Raw genomic sequence first — 25,043 nt, 5'->3', positions numbered from 1 at the left:
CAAATAAAATAAACATGTTGTGTCCGCCGAAAACTGAAAAATAAAAAAAAAAAAGGCTGGAAGGGCTGGTACATCTGTAATTCTAGCAACTCTACAAACCAAGACAGGAGAATTAAAACCCACACCTTATACTTTATCCAAAAAGTAACAGAAATTTACCAAAATGATTTAGAGTTGAATGAACAAATATTTACCTTTTAAAGAAACAATAACTCTGAAGTATATTAAATGGTTTACAGAAGGCAAACATCAGATAGAAGAAAGTCCCATAAACATACTGCACATAGGCAGAGAGATATCTGTAGTGCCTCAATCTCTGTGGACAGCTAACTGAAGATAAATATTAACTGAAATGCTAACTTAAAAAACAAAAATGAAAAACTTAAGAATAAAGTAAAGAGCTGGGGCTATAGCTGCTCAGCAGCAAACAGCTAGCATGTGTGAGGCACTAGGTTCGATCCTCAGCACCACATAAAAATAAACTAATAAAATAAAAGCATTGTGTTCATTTACAACTACAAAAAAATAAAAATAAAGAATAAAGTAAAGAGCCAGGCTGGGGATGTAGCTCAGTGGTAGAGTATGAGGCCCTGAGTTTGATCCCTAGTACCACCAAAAACAAAAATAAATAAACAAATAAATGACCTGAAGAAGAGAAAGTAATCCTATACTTAAAGAAAATAAAACTATCAGGTGTAATGGCAAAGAGTCGTGGCAGGAAGGACCAGAAAAAATTATTTGGAAAATTAAAGATCAGAAAAGGGAAGAGAGATATGAACAATAAAGACAGGTATTAAAAAAAAAAGCTAAAGACGACAAAAAGGGAAGTGAGCTTCTGACACGTTTAAAAAATGGTTTATCATATTATTAGGTATCCGAGTAGGGAATGAGAGAACATTATGGCCCATTAGCAGTGCTCTTAGAAGTTCTGTTAGCATAGTCTCAAGTACCTTCCAGCTCATTACTAGGAATTTACTCTTTCTAAATCCCCATATCCATCAGCGCATATGGATCTTTTATATCTCTTCTAGGTTATCCATCTATATCATTTTGGCATGTAGCAATAATTTATAAATCACCAGTATCTGTCCTAATTTCCAACAAATAATCTTGATATATGGTTTCATGACTTAACTAAAACTATCAAGAATTGCCCACTATACTTCTCTTTTTGCCTATAGAGTATATATTTGCTACTGGCAAAATTTAACACCACTGAATTATCTCTAACAAATTACTCAACATAGGGGCTGGGGATGTGGCTCAAGCGGTAGCACGCTCGCCTGGCATGCGTGCGGCCCGGGTTCGATCCTCAGCACCACATACAAACAAAGATGTTGTGTCTGTCGAGAACTTAAATAAATAAATAAATATTAAAAAAAAAAAAGAAAAAAAAAGAAAAAAAAAGCAGGTGTGGCCTTTCTAGGCTATGCACTACAAATTACTCAACATAGGTAGAACTTATATAAGACTGAGCAAGCATCGTTAATCCAAAAACCTGAAATCTGAAATACTCCTAGTCCCAAGCATTTTGCGTGCTTACTCAACCTGAAATAATTTCATGTTTTTATAAAAGAAATTCTCTCAGAAAAAATAATTTTTTTGCTGTTCTTTTCACATTTTTCTTTTTTTAATTTGTTCTAATTAGTTATACGTGACACACTAGAACGCATTTTGACAAACTGTACACAAATAGAGCATAACTTTTCAATACTCTGCCTATAGATGGTGCTGAGTCACACCAGTAGTGTAATCATACTATGTGTATATCATACATGTATAATAATGTCTATCTCATTTTACTGTCCTTCTCATCCCCGCCTTCCCAGCCCTCCCCTCACTCCTTTCTGCACAATCCAAAGTTCCTTCATTCTTCCCTACGCACCCCTCAGTCCCTGACTATGGATCAGCATCCACTTATCAAAGAAAAAATTTGCAGCAAAGAGAAATATTGAGTTCCAACTCTTGTCTTTAGACTCCTAAATAGGAACTTAAGTAGTAATACATGTCAGTGGACACATAAATAAATCAAGAAGAAAATACCACACCATATCTATATGAAAATATCACACCATATCTATATGAAAATATCACACCATATTTACATGTTTTTACCTTGCCTCATTAGCATTAATTGGTGTTCATGCCTAGCTGCTTCCATTTCTGCCTCCAGTTTTTCTTTGGCTTCTCTGATGTTTCTATCAACCTGCTCACGCTGCTGTTTTTCCATTTCATCAAGAGCCTTCCATCGAGATGCATACTCAAACTCAAATGTTCCAGGTTGAGCAAAACGTGGTGGCTGTTCTCTTTCCCTAAATTTACATTAAAAACATAAAGAAATGTATGCTTAAAAAGTAAACAACAACATCAGAGAATACTCTACCATTTATTGAGCATTTATAATGTTCAAGGCTCTTCATCACATAGGTAGTACTCTGATTACATGGCAAAATGTAATATTTTAGTAATAAAAGCTGTTAGAAATCATTGTTAGTAAAAAACATTTATTTATTAATAAACAGGTTAACTGGCTGAGCCAAAAATCAAAGGCCTAACCCACAACTTGTTTTAAGTGCTAACAAAATATTTTAAATTCAATATGAGCATCAGTCTGTTAACTGTGGTCCCTCAAGTACAGTATCTGGCCCCATCATGTAAATTTAGTATATGTATATATATATATATTTTTTTTTTTGAGAGAAGTAACATAAATGATGAGCAAACAAATGACCAATTAAAAAATAATAATAAAGGTCTATGAATGCTATCTAAAATTTTTTTAAAAATCAATTATTACTGGCTATGAGAACTTTAAGAAGTACTCATAGGATCATAAGAACACAATACAATCTTTTTTTTAAATATTTTTTAATTGTAGATGGACATAATACCTTTATTTATTTATCTTTATGTGGTGTTGAGGATTGAACCCAGTACCTTACACATTCTAGGCGAGCACTCTACCACTGAACCATAACCCCAGCCACCACAATACAATCTTCATCCCACCTATAATTTGCAACTGTAAATTTTAACTTTTATTTTGAGGTAGAGAAAGAAAGATAAGAGGTGGGACCAATTTCAGAAAGATAAAGCATAAGGTTGTCACAGAGGGAAAGATATAATAACAAGAAAAAGCTTTGAGGACCTTTCACAGGTACATGAGGACATTCAAAGGTTAGTCATGATCTAGATATTCTATACCTGCAAAACAAATTTCCATCTTTTCTTTATAAAGTATTAACTTGGAAGGGTGAAGAAGTAAGATGATACACCAACCACTAATTTACTAAGAACTGTATATTAGACAGCAGTCCTAACTCTGAGACTGACTATAAAATAAATATAAGAATTCTTCTCTTTCTCTCTAGGAAAACAACATGGATTTTTGGACCTAGAATTAAATTTTAAACTTGCTTTTTATCCTCTATGAGCATTTTCTCCTGAACCTGACTCTTTAGTAGTAAATCTAGGAAAATTAACTAGATTTCTTTTAAAAAAAATTGTATTAAATCCCACTTTTGTTTAAGACTCTTATAATTCCAGTTCTTTAATATAATTCCAGTTCACAATCCAAAAGTGTACACTATCTCAAATTTGTAATGGTAAGATATAACAAGAAAATGTCAAGCAAACAGGAAGTCATAGTTAAGTCTTTGAAGAACAGCATTATGGTTCTGAATTATGATCCATTACTAGTGATACTCTTCCCTTGCTCCAGGACTCAGTTTGCTGCTGGTTGACTCCCCTATTCCAATGACTGACCCCCTTTCTCAGTCTTTTTTGATTCCTTCTGATCTTCCAATCTGCTATATATATGGATTATTTCAAGACTCAGAGTTCAGTCCTTTGGCTTGTTATCACATGTTGGTACTCTCTGCCAGGACAGATCCTCTAAAATCAGATGCACCCAACTACCTATTTGACTGCCCTAGTAACATCCAGAATAGTGCTTGGCACAAAGACAATAAAGTGACTGTTTATAAAAACAAAGTATTTACAGACAACTTATGCAAATATAATTGTACCACACTAAATAAAAAAGGCAACTGATAGGGTTGGGGTTGTAGCCCAGTGGTAGAGCGCTTGCCTTGCACGCGTAAGGCCCTTGGTTCATTCCTCAGCACATTCAATAAATAGATAAATAAATAAATAGATATTCTAATACCTTAAAAAATATTTTTTTTTAAAAAAAGGCAGGGTCTGGGATTGTGGCTTAGTGATAGAGCACTCGCCTAGCATGTGCAAGGCCCTGGGTTCGATCCTTAGCACCACATAAAAATAAAATAAAGATTTTCTTTTAGTTGTCCAACTACAACTAAAAAAGAAAAAAAAAAAGAAAAAGTTATTTCCAAAAAAAAGTGATTCAAAAATGGGGGGAGCAACTGATAAAATTTACAGCATTTTGAAAATGGGCTTTTTTTTAAACCTGTAAAATAGTTCTTCCGCTGTGCCAGGATATTTGACCTCCCAACACTACTCCCTACCCACCCAAAAGTCTTCTTTCTACTTAAATACACCTGAAGCATACTAACTGAAGATATATTTTCACATTATCTAGATTTCATTTTTCTCTAGCATGTCTCCTCCTAACCACCTACCTCTACCACAGTATAAAAGGAAAGATTATTCTAAGTAAAATTAATGTTTCACACACAAAAAGACAACTAGCATTCAACATAAACCAGATTACTCTATTAACCAGATTGTATGACTACACAGAATATCGTATAACCCAATAGTACTAGACAATAAATATGATAAAATAAACACCCCTGATAGCACATATCTAAAATATCTTTATTAATAAAATCTTACTTATGATATTGCTGAGTTTTCTGCATTAGCTTCTCTGGCAAGCCATCTTCATCATCAAACTGCTCCATGGGCTCCACAATGACTGGACGAGGAGTCCTGGATATATAAAGAATTAATAAATATTAACATAATGCCTACTTTCAACACCATTCTAGATACTTTTTATAATAAATATATATGCTTGGAGCTGGGCGAGATGTCTCACGCCTGTATTCCCAGTGGCTTGGGAGGCTGAGACAGGAGGATAACGAGTTCAAAGCCAGTCTTAGCAATGGCGAGGCGTTAAGCAACTTAGTGAGACCCTGTTGCTAAATAAAATACAAAATAGGGCAGGGGATGTGACTCAGTGGTCGAGTGCCCTTGAGTTCAATGACTAATACCAAAAAATAAATAAATAAAATAATGCTTGGAAAATATCTCAGTTGAGAATATGTCAGAAGTAGCATATCTTGGGCTGGGGTTGTGGCTCAGCGGTAGAGCACTCGGTTCGAGGCCCTGGGTTCGATCCTCAGCACCACATAAAAATAAAGATTCAAAAAAAAAAAGTAGCATATCTTGTCATAAAATCAGTCAATAAATATTTGCTAGCCAGATACAGGTGAGTGTCAAAGCCAGAAAATACTAGTATATAAATTATCAATTATGAATCAGCAGAACCACTGTAGTTCACTTTTATAAAGCACAATGAAAAATAATGCATACCTAACCTATGTTTTATGTTATGTGGCCCTTATCATTCCCATGTCCCATCACTTCAAACCATGCTTCTCTACCCACATTTACCCATATCCCAGTCTACCAGTGTGGTTCAGGGAGGGGAAAAAAATCTTTCTTAAAAAACTGCTAAAGCCTGTTGGGCCCAGTGGCACACACCTATAATCCCAGCAGCTCTGGAAACTGAGGCAGGAGGATTACAAATTCAAAGCCAGCCTCAGCAACAACAAGGTACTAAGCAACTCAGTGAGACCCTATCTCCAAATAAAATACAAAATAGGGCTAGGGATGTGGCTCAGTGGTTGAGTGCCCTGAGTTCAATCCCCTGTACTCCACCCCCTAAAAAAAAGCTAAAGCCTAAAATGACACCTAAAGGTATCAAACAAAAGTAGGAGACGCAAAAGACAAGACATTCATGGGGCAAGTTAGGGAAGAGGGAAGGGACAAGAGTGTATACTGAAAGATGTGACTAGAAAAACATTCTCTTTTTTAATATTTTTTCTAAGTAAGAGGAGGAAGGAAGAGTTATGATGTTATACTGATATTAATTTTTTTATGCTATCAGCTCACCATGCACACAACAGTAAAATCTATTTACTCTGCCTTCAAAAAATGATGCTTCAGAGAGAAATAAGTTTGATTGTTAATGTTTTAAGTGCTACCAGAAGAGCTAGAAATGGGGAAGGGGATTTTTGGAATCCAAAAGCTTCTGTTTAACACATAAACAAGATCCTAAACCAGAGAAAAGTATACAAAATTATTTTTAAAAAATTATATCTGAGCTAGTGGAAACCTTTTAAGAAAGAATTAAAATCAGGTATGGGATATTACGGAATGTAATTATAGAGACCTCAAATAAGCTAAGTAAGAACACAAAAGAAAAGGGATTTGAATTTTGTTACTTCTAAGAGGACTCAAAGGGGCCCAGGGCCAAAATGAAGATGATGCATTAAGTGGAGAATTTACCCACTGGAAACTAGGGCAGGACAGTAAACATAAGAATAGCAATAAAACCAGAAAAAAGAGCTCCAGGTGAGCAAAGGTCAACAAAGATAGAACATGCACATCCCTTCAATAACACAAGGCTATTCTAATTCCTCAAAATTCAAAAGATACTCACGAAGGAAAATTACTAAGCAGACCACTTGTCTCAGAAAACATGACAATTACTTGAAAATGACAAGATTTTTACAGGAAAATGGTAAACAAGGTTAGGAGAAAAATAATGACATCTTTATACTCTGAAACATATCAGGTATTTTAACTATAACATGGACCATTAGCTAATTCTTTTATTTTATTTATTTATTTATTTTTTTGGTGCCAGGGATTGAACTCAGGGGCACTTAACCACTGAACCACACCCCCAGCCATTTTTTGTAATTTTTTTTTTAGAGACAGGGTTTCACCGAGTGGCTTAAGGCCTCAATAAATTCCTGAGACTAGGTTTGAACTCTCTTATCCTCCTGTCTCAGCCTCCCGAGCCACTGGGATTACAGTTTTGTGAAAACACACCCACTTGCCACTAGATGATTCTTAAAAACATTTGGGGAGAAAGGAAGTAAGAGTCTTCTTGGAAGAAACAAACACAAATGTGTATACTCTCACAGCCCCTCCTTTTATATTACCTGTTCCTGCAATTCTACTTCTAAAGAGACATGAACAAGCATGCAAAAATCAGTCACAATCACCTTTATCCATTATATAACAAAAGTGAGAAATACAGGAATGTGTGGCACACAGAAGGGAAGTACTTAAGGACTGTATCTTATTTTTGCTAAATTAAGACATATGTGAAAATAGTAACATCCGTGATTTCACTGTACCTACTATTCTTTAGAATCATCCTTTGTCCATTTTCTCATCTTAATTTATTTTTTTTGAAGTGCTAGGAATCAAACCCACTTATACTCTACCACTAAGCTACATCCATAGACACACACACACACTCACACACACACTCCCAATCCTCTTTATTTTTTAATTTGAGACAGGGCCTCACTAAATTGTCCAGGCTAGCCTCAAACTTGCAATAATCCTTCCTCAGCTTCCCAAGTAGCTGAGATTATAGGTGTGCACCACCCCACTCCACTTTCACCCATCTTTTTAATTTCACTTTCATCTTTCAGTATTCACAAAGGTTTTAAATCTTAAACTCTAATATTTATCCCCATTTTGTCACCAGAATAATCATCTTGAAAATGTTTCATTTAAATAAGAATTTAAGTTTTGTATAAGAAAATCCCATGAAATACCATCATTTGGAAAGGACCTCTAATTATGTTGTGACAGTGACTTAAAAGATGATGCAGGGGACTGAGATTGTGGTTCAGTGGTGGACCACTTGCCTACAAGCACATGTGAGGCAATGGGTTCAGTCCTCAGCACCACAAAAAAACAGATAAATAAATAAATAAATAAAGGTGTTGTGTCCCTCTACAACTAAAAAAAACTAATAAAAACAAAGAAAGATGATACAGGGCTACAGGTGGTGCTCAATGGTATGGTGCGTGGCTAGCATGCCCAGGGCTCTAGGTTCAATAACCAGTGCTACCAAGGCCAGTCTTAACAACATACCAAGGCCCTAAATAATGAGCAAGACGGTCTCAAAAAATAAAAACAAAAAGTTTGGGGCTGGGGATGTAGCTCAGTTGGTAGAGGGCTTGCCTCTCATGCACAAGACCCTGGGTTCTAATCCCCAGCATCACCAAAAAGAAAAAAGAAAAAAGTTTGGGAATGTAGCTCAGTGGTAAAACACCATCAAAAAAGGTGGTAGAGTATTTTGATAATATAATTTTTAAAAAGTAAAGAGATGTCTTTTACTTTACCATTTTGTGGGGTTTTTTTCTATATTACTCTTTATTAGCATAGTTGGGAATAACTAAAGAGTTATGATAAAATAAGCTTTAGCAAGACAAAATAACCAAATGTTTGACAAAGGAAAAATAAAAAATATTTTGATAATGTTATCTTAAATTTATATAGTGACCCAATAGACCAATATGGTGATTTTAAAGGGGGGGGGGTTTCTTCTAATATTTTTTAATCTTCTTTTTTGTTCTTTTGAAGACATTTACAAAATAACTGACCACATACTAAAATTTAACAGATAACTGGGACTGCTAAAAAATATCGGGTCTAATTGAGAATGATAGTATCCCAAAGGTTAAAGCTGCTTTTCTAGAAAGGTTAAGTAGCAATTTACACTTCCACTACCAGCAGGTTTTTCTAAATAATCCTCAAATTTCCAATATACAAGTGAAAGAAATATTACAGCTGGGCACAATGGCACATGCCTATAATCCCAGTGGCTTGAAAGCTGAAGCAGAGGCAGAAGGATGGTAAATCAAGGCCAGTCTTAGCAACTTAGCAAGGCTCTAAACAATGAGCAAGACTGTCTCAAAAAAATTAAAAACAAAAAGGTTGGGAATATAGCTCAGAGGTAAAACACAAGCCAAACAATTGTTGAAAAGAAAAAAATAGGTATCACAATGGTATTTTTATTAAAAGAATTTTTAAATCTAGGAGAAATCTCATTTAGTATAGGAAGACATAACAAAGTAATAAAATGATGGAAAAGTAATCCCTTTCAAATGAGTAGTAAGCAAAAGCTATTAGTGTTGAGAGCCACAGCGGAGTAGGAATGGCCCCTGGCGTTTTGCCAGAAGTAATGGTTGAGAGGCGAGCCATTAAGATGATGCTGGATTGAAACAGGCTGTGTATTCAATTGTATATAGACCCCTGCTGTCCGGCCTCGAGAACTTTGGAGTTCTCGCGGGGATTCCTGGGGAGTTCGCGTTGGTTGGTGAAGTTCTGGTGGAGAGTTCCGGTTGGTGTGTGAGGTTCCTGGAAGGGCCGTGTTGGGGGGGGGGAGGGGGGGAAGTTCCGAAATAAAGTTTGTTCCTGCTTGAGTGGCTCGTGATTTGTGCCCAGCCAGACTGCGGCAATTAGTATATGACATGTGTAAGAAATGAGTTAAAAAGGCAAGTCTAACACTGCTAGTCTATCACCCTAATTGATAAGGCTGCTTATCAGTGCCTAAGCTATTAGAACAATAGTTTGTGAACATAAACTTCTGATAAATTTGATGACTGATCCCACCACCCTACACACACACACACACACACACTCCCCTGCACTCCAAGGCTCAGATTAATTTTCTTGGTAGAAAACACATCATTTCTTGCTTAGATGAGTTAGAAACATCCTGTGTGAATCTAATGGAAGGACTCTTGGAAGTATACACAGACCATACTCCATACTACTTTTCCCTTTTGCTTATTTTGTGTACTTTCAGTATAATAAATCTTAAAGTATTGCACAGATGCTACAGCCTCTTGATCCTTACAGTGATCTGCCAAATCTGGAGGTATTCTTGGAGTCCTCATGATACACCTGTAAACACACTAACCAAATATAACTTCTACTGTCATTTTCACACTTTTATTTCCAGTCTTTTTTCTATTTAACGTAATATTTGAAACAGCATATATCTAGTCTTACAGATATATGTATCTATAAGAAATATCTATACTTCCATTTTTAATTTTTTCTTGATAAATTGCTTTATTTATAGAAAAATAAGCAAAAAATGAACATGCAAGAGTTCTTTGGTTTAATCCCCACACTACAAAGAGAGATGAAAAAAACCAAGCAGTTGATAAATAACATCTGTGCATAATAGAATGCCCTATCATAATCAACAGAGTTGTAATTTGTTTAGTTTTGTTTGAAATTTTGTGGACACACTACAAAACTTACACACCATTAAAATTCAGAAAAGAATTAAAACAAGTTCAAAATATACTCTTTTAAAGCATACAACTCAGTAATTTATATGCAACCATCACCACAATCTAATTCCGTAAGATTTTCATCACCAAGAAAAGAAAACCTGAACGTAATTAGCAGTCATTTCTCTATTTCCCTTGCCCTGATCCACTTTCTGTCTGTATGATACATCCTCCCTTTAAAAACACAAACAAGGCTGGGTGCAGTGGCACATGCCTGTAATCCCAGTGGCTCAAGAGGCAGAGTTCAAAGCCAGCCTCAGCAATTAGCAAGGCACTAAGCAACTCAGTGAGGACATGTGGCTCAGTGGTTGAGTGCCCCCCGAGTTCAATCCAAGGTATCCCCCCCCCCGCAAAAAAAAGCCAAACAAACAAAAAACTATTTGCCAGGAGTGGTGGTAAACACCAATAATCCCAGTGACTAATAAAATTAGTAGAAGCTGACACAGAAGGATCCTAAATTCAAGTAATTTAGTAAAACCTGTTTCAAAATAAAAAACAAAAAGGACTAGAGATATAGTCAGTGGTAAAGCATCCTTGGGTTCAATTCCCAGTACCAAAATCAACAAAACTCTTATTGGGCCAGTGATGTAGTTCGTGGCAGTAAACTTGCACAGCATACATGAGGCCCCAGGTTTCATGGCCAGCATCACTAAATCTAAAAATAAATAACAAAAACTATTGAGCATCATAATATATACTTCCACTATTATGTAATAATTCCCTTTGGGAAATAACTACATAACAATCCACAGTAAATGCATTTTAACTGATCTGATCAATTCTCTATTAATTTATATTTGTCCAAAACCATTAGAAGAAGTCAGAACTAAAATGATAGCTGTGCATGGTGGCATGAGCCTGTAATATCAGCTACTCAGGAGGCTGAGTCAAGAGAACTGCAAGTTCAAGGCCAGTCTGGGCACACAGCATGACCCTGTTTCAAAATTAAAAGGGCTGTATGCCTGTAATCCCAGCCAACTCAGGAGACTCAGGCATGAGAATCACCAAGTTCAAGGCCAGCCTCAGCAATTTAGTGATACCCTGCCTCAAAATAAAAAGTAAAAAGGGCTGGGAATGTGGTTAAGCATCCCTGGGTTCAATCTCTCTACCAGATGGATAGATATATAGACAGACAGCTGCATATATAGCTCAGGAGTAATATGTCCCCAGGTTAAATCTTCAATACCAAAAAATAAAGATGCAGGCATAGCACTATTATATGTAGGTTTTTAATTTTCCCTTTCTCACTTTTTTTGCCTCTTTTGTAATTTCAAAATAGCATAAGAATGTAATTTATACATACTTTTGTACAGTATATTATGTTGTTTATCCAACACCATGTATAATATGTAGCATTTTATGGCAAATTTAAAGATTTTCCTTTCTTCTCTTTTTTTTTTTTTTTTCTTGATACTAAGAATTGAACCCAGAGACATTCTACCACTAAGCAATATCCCCAGTCCTTTTTATTTTTATTTTGAGACAGGGTCTCACAAAGTTGCCCAGCCTGGCCTCAAACTTGTAATCCTCCTGCCTCAGCCTCCCAAGTAGCTGGAATTACAGATGTGCAGTATGCCAACTGCCTCTAAAGATATTTTCAAGAAAAATTTTGATCTTACAAGATATTTACAGGGTTGGAGATGTAGCTCAGTAGTAGAACACTTGCCTAGCACGTGAAAGGCCCTGGGTTTGATCCCCAGTAATGGGGGGAAAAATATTTAGATTGTAAGCCCCTATGGTACCACTCCTGAGCAATTTACTCAAAAGACTTTCAGAAGTAATGCAGCTATCAGTCAATAAACATTTGATTGCCTCATATGAACCAAGACCACAAACAAAGCTAAACAAAACAGTCCCTAAAATCTTCAGACTAAGAAAAAAGATAATACTACTCAAATTATGAGCTAGAATGGAACAAACTAGAATGCTGTCATAGACAGTAACAGGAAAGGGTCTGGGATTGTGGCTCAGCAGTAGAGCACTTGTCTAGCACATTCAAGGCACTGGGTTTGATTCTCAGCACAACATATAAATAAATAAATAAATAAAGGTATTGTGTCTAATTACAAATAAAAAATATATTAAAAAAAAGAAAATAACAGGAGGATTAGAGGTATGCTCAGTAGTAGAGCATTTGCCTATTACGCGCAAGAGTTTAGGTTTAATCCTTACCACAAAACTAGAACAAGGCCAGGCACAGTGGCGCACATCTGTAATCACAGTGGCTTCGGAGGCTGAGACAGGAGGACCTTGAGTTCAAAGCCAGGCCTCAGCAAGGGTGAGGCACTAAGCAACTCAGTGAGACCCTGTCTCTAAATAAAATACAAAATAGGGCTGGGGAAGTGGCTTAGTGGCTGAGTGCTCTCCAGTGTCCAAAAAAAAAAAAAAAAAAATTTAGAATAAGAATGAGAATAACAGAGGGACTACAGTTTAGACAAGACAGTCAAAAGACTTCCTCTCCACCACATATTTTAGCTGGCACTACCATGCAAACAGCAGAAGAGAAGAGCATTCTGAATTCTCTGAGATGCAAAACTTCTAAGCAAAGAGAATCTGTAGGCAGCATCAATCACCCCACAACATAAAAAGCAAGGGACCTGATACCAGACTAAACTTATTACAGCTATAATTCAACTTACTACAACTAACTGCTGTACAACTTTAAGCATATAACTTTACATTGCTGGGTCAATTTTTTCACATGAAAAATAGGACAAATAAAAACCAGTATTACAGCAAAAATCCAAGAAACCATGATTATGAAATATCTCTCAGATAATAAAATGTTCAACACCTTGCCAATTCCCTCAAAACCATTCTTCAAGTTGAGTGCAGTGGCACACACCTGTAATCCCAGCAGCTCAGGAGGCTGAGAAACGAGGATCGCAGGCTCAAAGCCAGTCTCAGCAACTGCAAGGCACTAAGCAACTCAGTGAGACCCTTCTAAATAAAATTCAAAACAGCTGGAGATGAGGCTCAGTAGCAGAGTGCCCCTGGATTCAATCCCTGGTACCCCGCCCTCCCCACCCCCCAAAAAAAAACTGTTCTTTAAAATATTTAAAAGCTACTTATGAGAACTTGTTAAATATTTACCAGTGTGGCTATCACTTTAAAAAACACCAATTCATCAAAGCTTGCAATAGAAAAAAATACAAATCACATGCTTCTCCCATTTCAAGAAATGTCTTGCCCATTCCTTCCTTCATTCATTCATGAAATAATTACCACAAGCCTACTATGTGACCAGGTATCATTAGAGTATAGGTGTTGTTCCCAGCACTGCAAAATAAAATTAAAATGAAACACAACACAGGTGCTGGGATTACAGAGTTGGAACAAAACAAACCCCTGCCTTCATGGAGCTTACATTCTATTTGCAGAGAAAGACATACAAATTAGAGGCTGGCATTGTGGCTCAGCAGTACAGCACTCACACAGCACGTGTGAGGCCCTGAGTTCAATCCTCAGCACCACATAAAAAATAAAGATATTGTGTCCAGCTACAACTAAAAAATAAATATTAAAAAAGAAAGACATACAAATTAAAGCATGGGCACTAAAGAGAACTAAAATGAGGAGTGAATCCTAAGTGATGGTACAGAGGATGGTTACTTTAAAATAGGATGAGCTGGCCAGTTTCACATTCCTGTAATCCCAGCAATTTGGGAGGCTGAGACAGGAGAATGTCAATTTCAAGGCCAGCCTCTGCAACTTAGTAAAACCCTGTCTCAAAATAAAACATAAAAAGGGGATGAGGATGTGGCTCCGTGGTAAAGTATCCTTGGATTAGATCCTAGATCTCAGTACCCCCCCAAAAAAAGATAAGATGATTGGCTTCTGTAAAGAGAACTAATTTTAGCAAAGTAGGAAAAAAATGGAGCCAGACGCAGTGGCACACGCCTCTAATCCCACAGACTCTGAAGGCTGAGGCAGAAGAATCACAAGTTCAATTCAGCAAGGCCCTGAGCAACTCTGTGAAACTGTCTTTAAGTATAATACAAAAAAGAGTGGGGATGTTGCTCAGTGGTTAAGCGCCCCTGAGTTCAGTTCCTGGTACGAAAATGAGGTTTATCCCAGTAAGGGAAGAAAGTTCTCTAAGCAAAAACAGTAAGACCAGAGGCTGATACCAGAACAAGCTGGCTGTGTTGTAAAGCAGCAGAACTACTATGAATTTCAATTTTAGCATGAGTGCTAAACAGTAAAAAACAGAGTGAAAAATGTTTTATAAATATCCAAACCTCTAAAGACCAAAGAAATATTATTTTAAATTCAATTTCCCACACCCTAAAATATTTGAATATTTCACAACCAATGGCTGACCGCACCACATGATAAAGAAATACAAAAATCTGCCAGGTATGCACATACCCACAATCCCAGTGGTACAGGAAGCTCTGAGGCAAGAAAATCCCTAATTGAGGTCACCCTTAGAAATTTAGTGAGGCCCCAAGCAATTTAGTGAGACCTTATCTCAAAATAAAAAACAATTTAAGTGCTAGGAATATAGCTCAGTGGTGAAGAGCTTCTGGGTTCAATCCCCAGTACCAAAAAAATTAAAATAAGCTAAATTTAAAAAACAAAGAATCCGTCATAGAACAGTTTTGAAAAAAGAGCGAAGTTGATTGGACACGGGTGGGCTTACATCTGTAATCCCAGTTACTCAAGTGGCTGAATGAGGAGAATCACAAGCTCCAAGCCAGCCTGGGCAATGTAGAGAGACAGTGTCTTAAAATAAAATAATAAAAAGGGCTAGGGATGTAGCTCAGCAGCAGAATGCTAAGAGTTCAATCCCCAGTTTCAAAAGAAAAGTTAGATGATTTACACTCTCTAATTTCTCAAAGCTTAAAATAAATTAGGTAATTAACTAAGTAGCTTTAGAGCAGATACAGTGATAAACAGAACAGAAAGGAAAATAGATTCAGGCATGCCAGGTAAGTACTCTACTACTGAGCAACACCCCCAGACCTTTTCTTCCCCCAGATTTCCAATTTTGACAAAAATGCAAATAAGAAAAATGCAACTATAACCTTTTCAACTGTACTTCACAAAATACAAAAAGTTCTGCTCTTTGGAAATCACGTTAAGACAATTAAAAAGAAAGCCACAGGGCTCAGGAATGAGGCTCAGTGGTAGATCACTTGCCTAGGACACATGAAAGCCTAGATTCAATCTCTAGTACTAAAAAAAAAAAAAAGGAAAGCCACAAAGAGACATATTCATAATATAGACATGTGCCGGGTTTCTGTTCTCATGATTAAAAGGCTCAGGGGTCACTCCAGTTAAACTGGGCTAACTGGGATGCACGAAATAACCACACAAGAGACACAAATACCTTTTTCTTTGGGGTCGCTGTGACGGCTCCTCTGACCTTAAGGGTCCGCAGAAAGAGAGGGAGACAGCACATGCTGACCCCTTTTATTGAGGGAAGCTATTCAAATGAGGCAAGGGGTCAGGTTTCAGGGGGCTGTGTATCTTCATGAAGTCCACTGTCAGCAGGTTGACTGACCCTGAGTAGGCCACACCCAAGGACACAGTAAGAGAAGGGGACACACACAAGGCACTTCCATGGAAGATTCTATCCTAAACAGGGCAAGGGGTTATATTACAAAGGAACAGGTGAGCATAGCTTCACCCCATGGGGCTGTAGCAAGACACACCCATTTCTGTGACTGAGCGCCTCAGCACCCAGCCGGGGAGTGTAATTCAGTCACCCGTAAGGTTGGCCTCCCACAGACATGTACCTAAAATAGATAATTTAGTAAAAAGACAAATCACTCAATTAGAAAATGGCCAAAACATTTCAGATACTTCATGGATATATAACTTGCCAAAAAGCATATAAAAAAGATGCTTATCGTTAGCCATCAGGAAAATAAAATTTTAAACACAATGAGATACTACTATGTTCACTAGAATATCTAAGATTAAAAATGCCCAGAGACTGGAGGAGGCAGAAGGATAGCAAGAAGACCCTCAGTAATTTAGCGAGACCTTGTCTCAAAATTTTTTTAAAGATGTTAAAAAAATTTTAAAAGAACTAGGAATGTAGCTCAATGGTAAAGCAACCTTCAATCCCTACTATCAAAAATAAATAAATAAATAAAAGAGAGAGAGAGAGAGAAAGAGAGAAAACTAAAAATGCCAGAGCCTCTCATTTTTGGCTGGTGGGGATTCAAACACCTTGGAAAACAGTTTTGTCGGTTTTTGTTTTTTATTTTGGGGATTCTGGAAGAGTACCAGGGGATTGAACTCAGGGGCACTTAACCACTGAGCTATATTCCTCGCCCTTCTTTTATTTTGTGATAGGGTCTCACTAAGTTGCTTAGGGCTTCGCTAAATTGCTGAGGCTGACTTCAAACTTGAGATCCTCTTGCCTTGGACTCCCAAACCACTGGGATTATATGCAGGCACCACCACACCCAGTTAGTTCAACAGTTTTTTTAGGAAAATGAACATATAGCAACTTACCCCTGAGTATATACCTAAGCCACATGAAAGCATAATGTTCAAAAGAAGACTTGTACACAAATATTCATAGTGGCTTTATTCACAACAGTTGGCCAAACACCAACCCATAAGTCACTGGACAACTAGATATGGTCATAAAACAGAACATAATTCAGCTATAAAATACTATACACACATTGATAAGGATGAAATCTCACAAACACGATAAGCAAAAGAAACCAGACACAAAAGAGTACAGGCTACATGATTTCTATTAATAAAGACTAAACTTATCTGTGGTAATGAAAAGATTAATATCTACTTAGGGCAGGGGTAAGTAGTAGAGAGTAAGTACAAAGGGGCACGATGCAACTTTTGGGGGACAATGGAAATGTTCCATATCTTGATTATAGTGGTAGTTACATGGTTACAAACATTTGTTAAAACTTATTTGGCTCAAATTGTACCTCAATAAAAGCTAAAATTTCTTAAAGGATTGTTTTGTATGATTCGTAAGTCCTAGTGAGCAACACATAAAAATTCCTTTTTCACATTCATCAATAATTCATTCAATACCTACTTACCATATGCCAAGACAGTATGAATTGTAAAGGAAGACAGAATTCCAGAACAGAGAGAAGACCATACGTAACTGGACAAAAGAAGGACGAGATATTTAAAACTTACGTTGTTAGCAAGAACGCCCCATCACCACATCTTTCCAGAGCCTTTCGTGCAGGAGGTTTTGCTGCAAATTCTACAAAACCTTTTCCTGTAGCTCTACCACGATCATCCACAACCACAACGGCTTTCTCTACTGGACCAAACTGGGAAAATGCTTGTTCTAGAAGCTCATTGGAAACAACTGGAGAAAGGTTCTTGACCGTTAGGGCTGCTCCATGTGTAGCAAAACGAATTCGGAGAGGTCTACTCTTCAAAATGGTGCCATCCAGCTCTGCTTTTGCAATTTCAGCCAATGTTCTGGATTCCTTTTTAAGAGGAAAAATCATTTTTAAAGATGATAGTAACAAAAAAATTTAAAACAGTGGCTTGCTTCTAAGGAAAACCAGGTAATTTTAGGAAATGGCTGATAGGGTTACTTTGATTTTCCTTTTACTTTCTTATCACTTGCTTTTTATCAGTTATTCAAAGATCATTGTGCACACTAAGTAAAAAATCCCAACCCACTGTCCTGTTAAAGGTCATTATATAGCCAGGCATGGTGGTACATGCCTATAATCCCAGCAGCTCCAAAAGTGAGGCTGGAGGAGGCTGAGCTAAGAGGATCACAAGTTAAAGGTCAGCCTCAGCAACTTAGCAAGGTCCTAAGCAACTTAGTGAGAACTTGTCTTAAAATAAAAAGGGCTGGGGATGGACCTGTGATAAAGTGCCCCTGGGTTCAATCCCCAGTAACATCATTATATAAAGATTAATTGCTCATAAATAAATGAACAGTTGTAAAATACTCAAAGCAGTATCTTTTAAATATCTCCTACATAGAGCAGGGGTGTGGCTCAGTGGGAGAGCACTTGCCTAGCATGTGTGAAGCACTGGGTTCAATTCTCGGCACCACATACAAACACATAAATAAAATAAAGGTTAATCAACAACTAAAAAAAAAAAAGAAAGAAAGAAAAACTTGTGACCATTGTGCACTGCTGGTAAGAATAAAAAACCGATATTTTTAAAAGCCAGCCTCACCAATAGCAAGGTGCTGGGCAACTCAGTGAGACCCTGTCTCTGAATAAAATACAAAGAGGGCTGGGGATGTGGCTCAGTGGTCAAGTGCCTGAGTTCAATTCCCAGTAACTCCACCATCAAAAAAAAAGATATTGTTAAAGAAAAAAACTCCTACATATATTAAACATATAATTACTTTTTGAGACCAAGTGCCATTTACTATGAACTATCGTAGAAAGAATAATTCTCTATGCCCTCAGTTTTTTTATTTTTTAGTTGTTGATGGACCTTTATTTTATTTATTTATTTGCAGTGCTGGGAATCAAACCCAGTGCTTCACACATGCTAGGCAAGTGCTCTACCAGAGACACAACCCCAGCCTGTGCCCTCAATGTTTTTATATTGTTATCTCAAAGCCTCCCACCTCTCCTCTGACAAACAAATTCCTTTTCTTTTTATTTCTACTTTATATTATCTGTAAAAGTTACTATTAGGTCTTATTAACTACGCCTCCTTCCTCAGATACACATTTTTCACTATCATACGGAGAGAAGCAAACACACACATTCGTGGGCTGTAATAAATCTACTGTACAAACAAGTGTGCCTAAGCACTTTTTTTATAGGTATTTTTTTAACATTTATTTTTTAGTTGTAGGTGGACACAACATACCTTTGTTTTATTTGTATGTGGTGCTGAGGATCGAACCCAGTGCCTCACATATGCAAGGCAAGCACGCTTCCTCTGAGCCACTACCCCAGCTCCCTAAGCACTTTTATTTTTTATTTTTTTAAAGAGAGAGTGGGAGAGGGAGAGAGAGAGAGAGAGAGAGAGAGAGAGAGAGAGAATTTTAATATTTATTTTTTAGTTTTTGGCGGACACAACATCTTTGTTTGTATGTGGTGCTGAGAATCGAACCCGGGCCGCACGCATGCCAGGCGAGCGCGCTACCGCTTGAGCCAAATCCCCAGCCCTCCTAAGCACTTTTATTTTATTTTATTTTTTTTTAAATATTTATTTATTTATTTTTTTAGTTCTCTGCGGACACAACATCTTTGTTTGTATGTGGTGCTGAGGATCGAACCCGGGCCGCACCCATGCCAGGCGAGCACGCTACCGCTTGAGCCACATCCCCAGCCCCAGCACTTTTAAATTAGAAAAAAAAATGCGCATTACTGAAAACTCAAGATAACAGAACTTCCTTGATTTGGAGAATTCAGAGTTGGTGCAGAATAGGGGTATGGGTGTAATTTAGTGATAGAATGCTTGCCTAATATTAGTGAGAAAGTAGGTTGGATCTACAGGGCCATAAATAAGTAGGTATAGAACACAGGTATCTAAGATAACAGATAACAAACTGGTAAATTTCATAAAGATATGCTTTTTTCATTCAATCTCTAAAATGGTCTCAAAAGCTAGAAGTTACTGTCTTCATAAAATACTTGTATGTTTTTCTTTCCTTCCTTTTTTTTTTTTTTTTTTTGATGGCACCAGAGATTGAAACCAGGGGCGCTTAACTACAAACCCACAACCCTAAACCTTTTTATATTTTTTTAATTAGAGAAAAGATCTCACTAAGTTGCTTAGGACTTTGCTAAGGTGCTCAGGCTGACATTGAACTAGTGATCCTCTTGCCTCGGCCTCCCAAGTCAGTGGGATTACAGATGTACACCATCGCACCAGGCCACGTTCTATACTTTCTAGCAGACAGAGTTCAACAGGTGTACAAGTCAAGATTCACCTACCAGTAGATTTAAAATTTGCACCTTTGGGGGCTAGAGATGTAGCTCAGTAATAAGAGTGCTTTCCCTGTGAAGGCACGAGATTCTGGGTTCAATCCCCAGCACTGGGGAAAAAGAAAAAAATTTTAAAGGGGTTAGAGTGTGTAACTCAGTGGTAGGCCTGGATTCAAACCCTAGCAACAAGAAAAAAGTTTATACTTTCCATGTTTTAAATGGTTTTAAACAGTTTTCTCAGCCTCAACATTAATATTATGGATTGGATAATTCTTATTATAGGGGACTGTACTTTGCCTATAGGCTGTTTATCAGCATTCCTGACCTCTACTCACCACAGATTCCAGTAGAACCACTCCCCCCAGTTGTGACAACCAAAAATGTCTTCAGATATTGTCAAATATCCTTGAGAAGAAAAACTATCTTACTTGAGAAACAGTGTTCTAAATGTATACCATAAAAATCAATTAATTACATCTCTGTAAAAATCAATTAAAATTAAGTAGTTAAAATGAGAACAAAGATTTCATGACTCAGAAAAATAAAGTATAACTTTTATCAAGTAGTTACTACAAACCAGTCCTTATCCCTTATTAAAAATACATATATAGGGGCTGAGGGGGTGGCTCAATGGTAGAGCACCTGCCTAGCATATGCAAGGCACTAGGTTCGATTCTCAGCACCGAATATAAATAAATAAAGGTCCATTGAGAACTAAAATCATCATCATCATCATCATCATGTTTTAGAAAATACATATATATATACACTACATATATATACACACACACACACACAACACACATACACACACATATAACCAGGGGTAGAGCTTAGTGGTAAAGTGCTTGTCTGGCAAGTGTGAGGCCTTGGATTTGATTCCCAGAACTTCCCTGCCACCCCCACAAAGTCAGTCAATCAGTTAGTGTGTGCATGTGTGTATATATGTGTATACATTGCTTTCATTATCCTCAAAAACTTATAAAGTAGGTATTTTTTCTGTACCCATTTTACATAGAGAAACAGACCTACAGAGGTTAAGTAACTTGCTCAAGATCACAGGTGCTCATTTGAACCTATACAGAATTCACAATTTCCACAAATCTACCATAATGCTGCTTCCCACCTTTGTATAAACTGAAGGGAGGGAGAAGGGAGGGAGAGAAAGGAGGGAGAGGGAGAGGTTCCTCTGTTTTTAAATGGAAAGAAAATGTTTGCAAAACATTTATATAAAAAAAAAATTGTGGGCTGGGGTTGTGGCTCAAGTGGTAGAGTGCTCGCTTAGCATTTGTGAAGCACTGGGTTCGATCCTCAACACCACATAAAAATAAAGATACTGTAACCACTTAAAACTAAAAAATAGATATAAAAAAAAAGAAATTGTAACAATGATTTTTAAAACACATTAATAAGAAAACAACTGATTGTCAAATGAGTAAGACTTGAACATTCACTTCACCAAAGAGAATGGATAGGGTTAATAAACAAAAAGATATTCAACATCATCAGGCACTAGAGGAATACAAATTTAAGCCACAATGAGATATCACAATACACTTTTTTAACATGACAAATTTCGTAGAAGACAACACCATGTGTTGAGGAGGATGGAGAACAATCAGCAATTGCTGGTGGCATTGAAAAACTGGATAGCAGCTGCTAGAAGGCCTGTAATCCCAGCAGCTCAGGAGGCTGAAGCAGGAGGATCTCAAATTTTAGGCCAGCCTCAGCAACTTAGCAAGGTTCTTAGCAATTTAGCAAGACCCTGCCTCAAAAATAAAAAAACAAGGGGCTAGGGCTGTAATTCAGTGGTGGAAGTACTGTGTTCAATTCTCAGTACCACATATAAATAAAATAAAGGTTAGTCAACAACGAAAAAACCAGAAAACTTTAAAAAAAATAAAATAAAAATAAAAAAGGGCTGGGATGTGGTTCAGTGGTTAAGGACCCTGGATTCAATCCCCAGTACCAAAAAAAGAAAAAAGAAAGAAAGAAAGAAAAAAGTAGATAGCCACTTTAGTAAAGTTTCAATATGAATTTAAAAATACACATAACCATATAACCTGAAATAGCCCACTCATCGCCATTTAGTGAAGGGAAATAAAACTGTATGTTCATTGAAAAATCTATGCACAATTTTTATAGTGGCTTTATTCATAATCATGTAAACCCAGAAACAACTCAAATATACTGCAACAGCATGAAAGACAAGGTGCAGTGGTGCATGCCTGTAATGCCAGCAATTAAGAGGCTGAAGAAGGAAGATCACTAGTTCAATGTCATCCTCAGCAAATTAGCAGGGCCCTAAGCAACTAATGAGACCATCTCTCAAAATAAAAAGGGTCAGGGATGTGGTTCAGTGGTTAAGCGCCCACTTAACTCTGATTAAATCCCTGGTACAAAAAAAAAAAAAATAGAGGAAGAAAAGAAAAAAGAACAAAAATACAACATTGCAAAGTACCAAGGGCACAATGCTATTTGAAAGAAGATTGAGCCAAGATTACAGACATTCTAAGAAATATGTAAAAACAGAAAGCAGATCAAAATCAGGGCATAGGGCATAGGGCATAGACAGTACCTAGGTAGAGATGGTACAACTGCTTTCTAAAACCAAAGGGTCTTGATGGAATACAAGGAATCACAAAGTTTCAAATGGCTACCACAAGATTCTAAATGACTGCTCTAGGACTGTTCAAACTATGATCCAATGATTTCTATTTCCGGACTCTTTCCAAAGCACATGAATTTTTCTATTACCATTTACTAGTTGCTTAAAAATCCCCACTGTAGGAGTTTTAAGTTATACAAGTAGAAGCAATTAATTCATTGGTGCAAACCAGAAATAGACATCAACAGAAAGCTGATGAAATAACAACAAGAGCAGTGGTGCATACCAGTTAATTCTAGCAATTTGGGAGGCTGAGGCAGGAGGATCTCAAATTCAAGGCCAGGTTTTATTTTGAGACTGGGGACATCACTCAGTGGTAGAATGCCCCTGGGTTCAATCCCCATTTACCATAGAGAGAAAGAAAATCTAACAACATAAAAAGATGTTAAAGATAACATTAAATTAAAAAATCAAATCACAATGAATGTGTGCCATATAATTTGATTTTTATGGAAAAAGTACACAAAGTATGCCAGGCATCCAGATACTTTGGAGTCTGAGGCAGGAAGACAACAAATTTGAGACTAGTCTTCGCAATTTAGGGAGAAGTGAAGCTAGCCAATCCCTAAAAAACAAATGCCAAATGTCTTCTTTGATATAAGGAGAGTAACTAAGAACAGAGTAGGGACGAAGAGCATGAGAAGAAGATTAACATTAAACAGGGATGAGAGGTGGGAGGGAAAGGGAGAGAGAAGGGAAATTGCATGGAAATGGAAGGAGACCCTCAGGGTTATACAAAATTATATACAAGAGGAAGTGAGGGGAAAGGGAAAAATAATACAAGGGGGAGAAATGAATTACAGTAGAGTGGGTAGAGAGAGANTAAATTACTTAAGTTATCCAAGCCTCAGCTTTTTAAATGCCCCTGAGTGATTCTAATGAAATAATATATGCAAAGAATATGTGCCGAGTGCCATGGTGCACACCTATAATCCCAATGACTCAGGAAGCTAAGGCATGAGAAGTGCAAGTTCCAGGCCAATCTCAGCAACTGAGTTAGATCCTATCTCAAAAAAATTAAAAGGACTGGGGGTGGGCTGGGGATGTGGGCTCAAGCGGTAGCGCGCTCGCCTGGCATGCGTGCGGCCCGGGTTCGATCCTCAGCAACCACATACAAAACAAAGATGTTGTGTCCACTGAAACATCAAAAAAAAAAAAAATTAAAAAATTCTCTCTCTCTCTCATTCAAAAAAAAAAAAAAAAGGACTGGGGGTGTAATTCAGTAGTAAAGTGCTTATGCTGGCTTATGCTCCAGTACCAAAAGAAAAATTGCACCAAGTAAATAATAATCATCTTTTAGAAAGTGTACTAGAGAGAAAAGATGTTGTACTATCATTAGAAGTCTAATGAACAGGCCTGGGATTGTGGCTCAGCAGTAGAGTGTTTGCCTAGCACATGAGAGGTCCTGGTTCATTCATTCCTCAGCACCACATAAAAATAAATAAAGGTATTGTGTCTAACTACAACTAAAAAATAAATATTAGGAGCTGGGGCTGTGGATCAGTGGTAGCGCACTTGCCAGGTATGTGTGAGGCACTGAGTTCGATTCTCAGCACCGTTTATAAATAAATAAAGGTCTATCAACAACTAAAAAAAATATTTTAAAAATAAATAAATATTAAAAAAAAAAAAAAACACAACAGAAGTCTAACAAACAGAGACACAGTGGCACACACATATAATGCCAGCTACCTGAAAGGCAGAAACAAGAGGATTTCAAGTTTTAGACCAGCCTAGGCAATTTAGGCAAACCTGTCTGAAAATAACAAATAAAAAGGACTGGGGGTATAGCTTAATGGCAGGACACCCCTGGGTTTAATTCCCAGTCCTTGTGTCTTCTCTCTCTCTCTCTCTCTCTCTCTCTCTCTCTCTCTCACACACACACACACACACACAGAAAAAATAAGAGTTCTCCTGAGCCAGGCACCTTGGCAATGCCTGTAATCCCAGGAACTCCAGAAGATGAAGTAAGAGGATCAAAAGTTTGAGGCAAGCCTCAGCAAGATCCTCACTAACTTAATGAAACCTTGTCAAAATAAAAAAGGTTGGGGATACAGCTCAGTGGCAAAGTGCCCCTGGGTTCAATCCCCAATAAAAATAAAAAAATTAAGAAAAAGGGCTCACCTAGCATCACAAGGTCCTGGGTCCAATCCCCAGTGCCACCAAAAAAAAAAAAAAAAAAAAAAA

The 25,043-nt window shown here is 37.2% G+C and overlaps 1 protein-coding gene across 4 annotated transcripts in view; it reads right to left on the bottom strand.

Annotated features, from left to right (window-relative positions):
- Pspc1 (paraspeckle component 1) overlaps window positions 1–25,043 on the bottom strand; it is a 94,690-nt gene that overhangs the window by 63,829 nt on the left and 5,818 nt on the right. For 3 of the 4 annotated variants that reach the window (XR_007346970.1, XR_007346971.1, XM_015499357.2), the window contains exons 2-4: window positions 17,460–17,761; window positions 4,819–4,914; window positions 2,116–2,312 (exon numbers count right to left, since the gene is read on the bottom strand). Coding sequence is in view for 2 of the 4 variants with exons in the window: in XM_015499357.2 (XP_015354843.1) it covers window positions 2,116–2,312; window positions 4,819–4,914; window positions 17,460–17,761 (595 nt within the window). In the remaining 2 variants the exon portion in view is untranslated. The remainder of the gene's footprint in view (window positions 1–2,115; window positions 2,313–4,818; window positions 4,915–17,459; window positions 17,762–25,043) is intronic. The other variant, XM_048801451.1, reaches the window with a different exon arrangement.

The sequence above is a fragment of the Marmota marmota genome, unplaced genomic scaffold, assembly GCF_001458135.2.
Source record: "Marmota marmota marmota unplaced genomic scaffold, marMar, whole genome shotgun sequence".
Lineage (NCBI taxonomy): Eukaryota > Metazoa > Chordata > Mammalia > Rodentia > Sciuridae > Marmota > Marmota marmota.
This window is presented reverse-complemented; position numbering and strand designations above follow the sequence as displayed.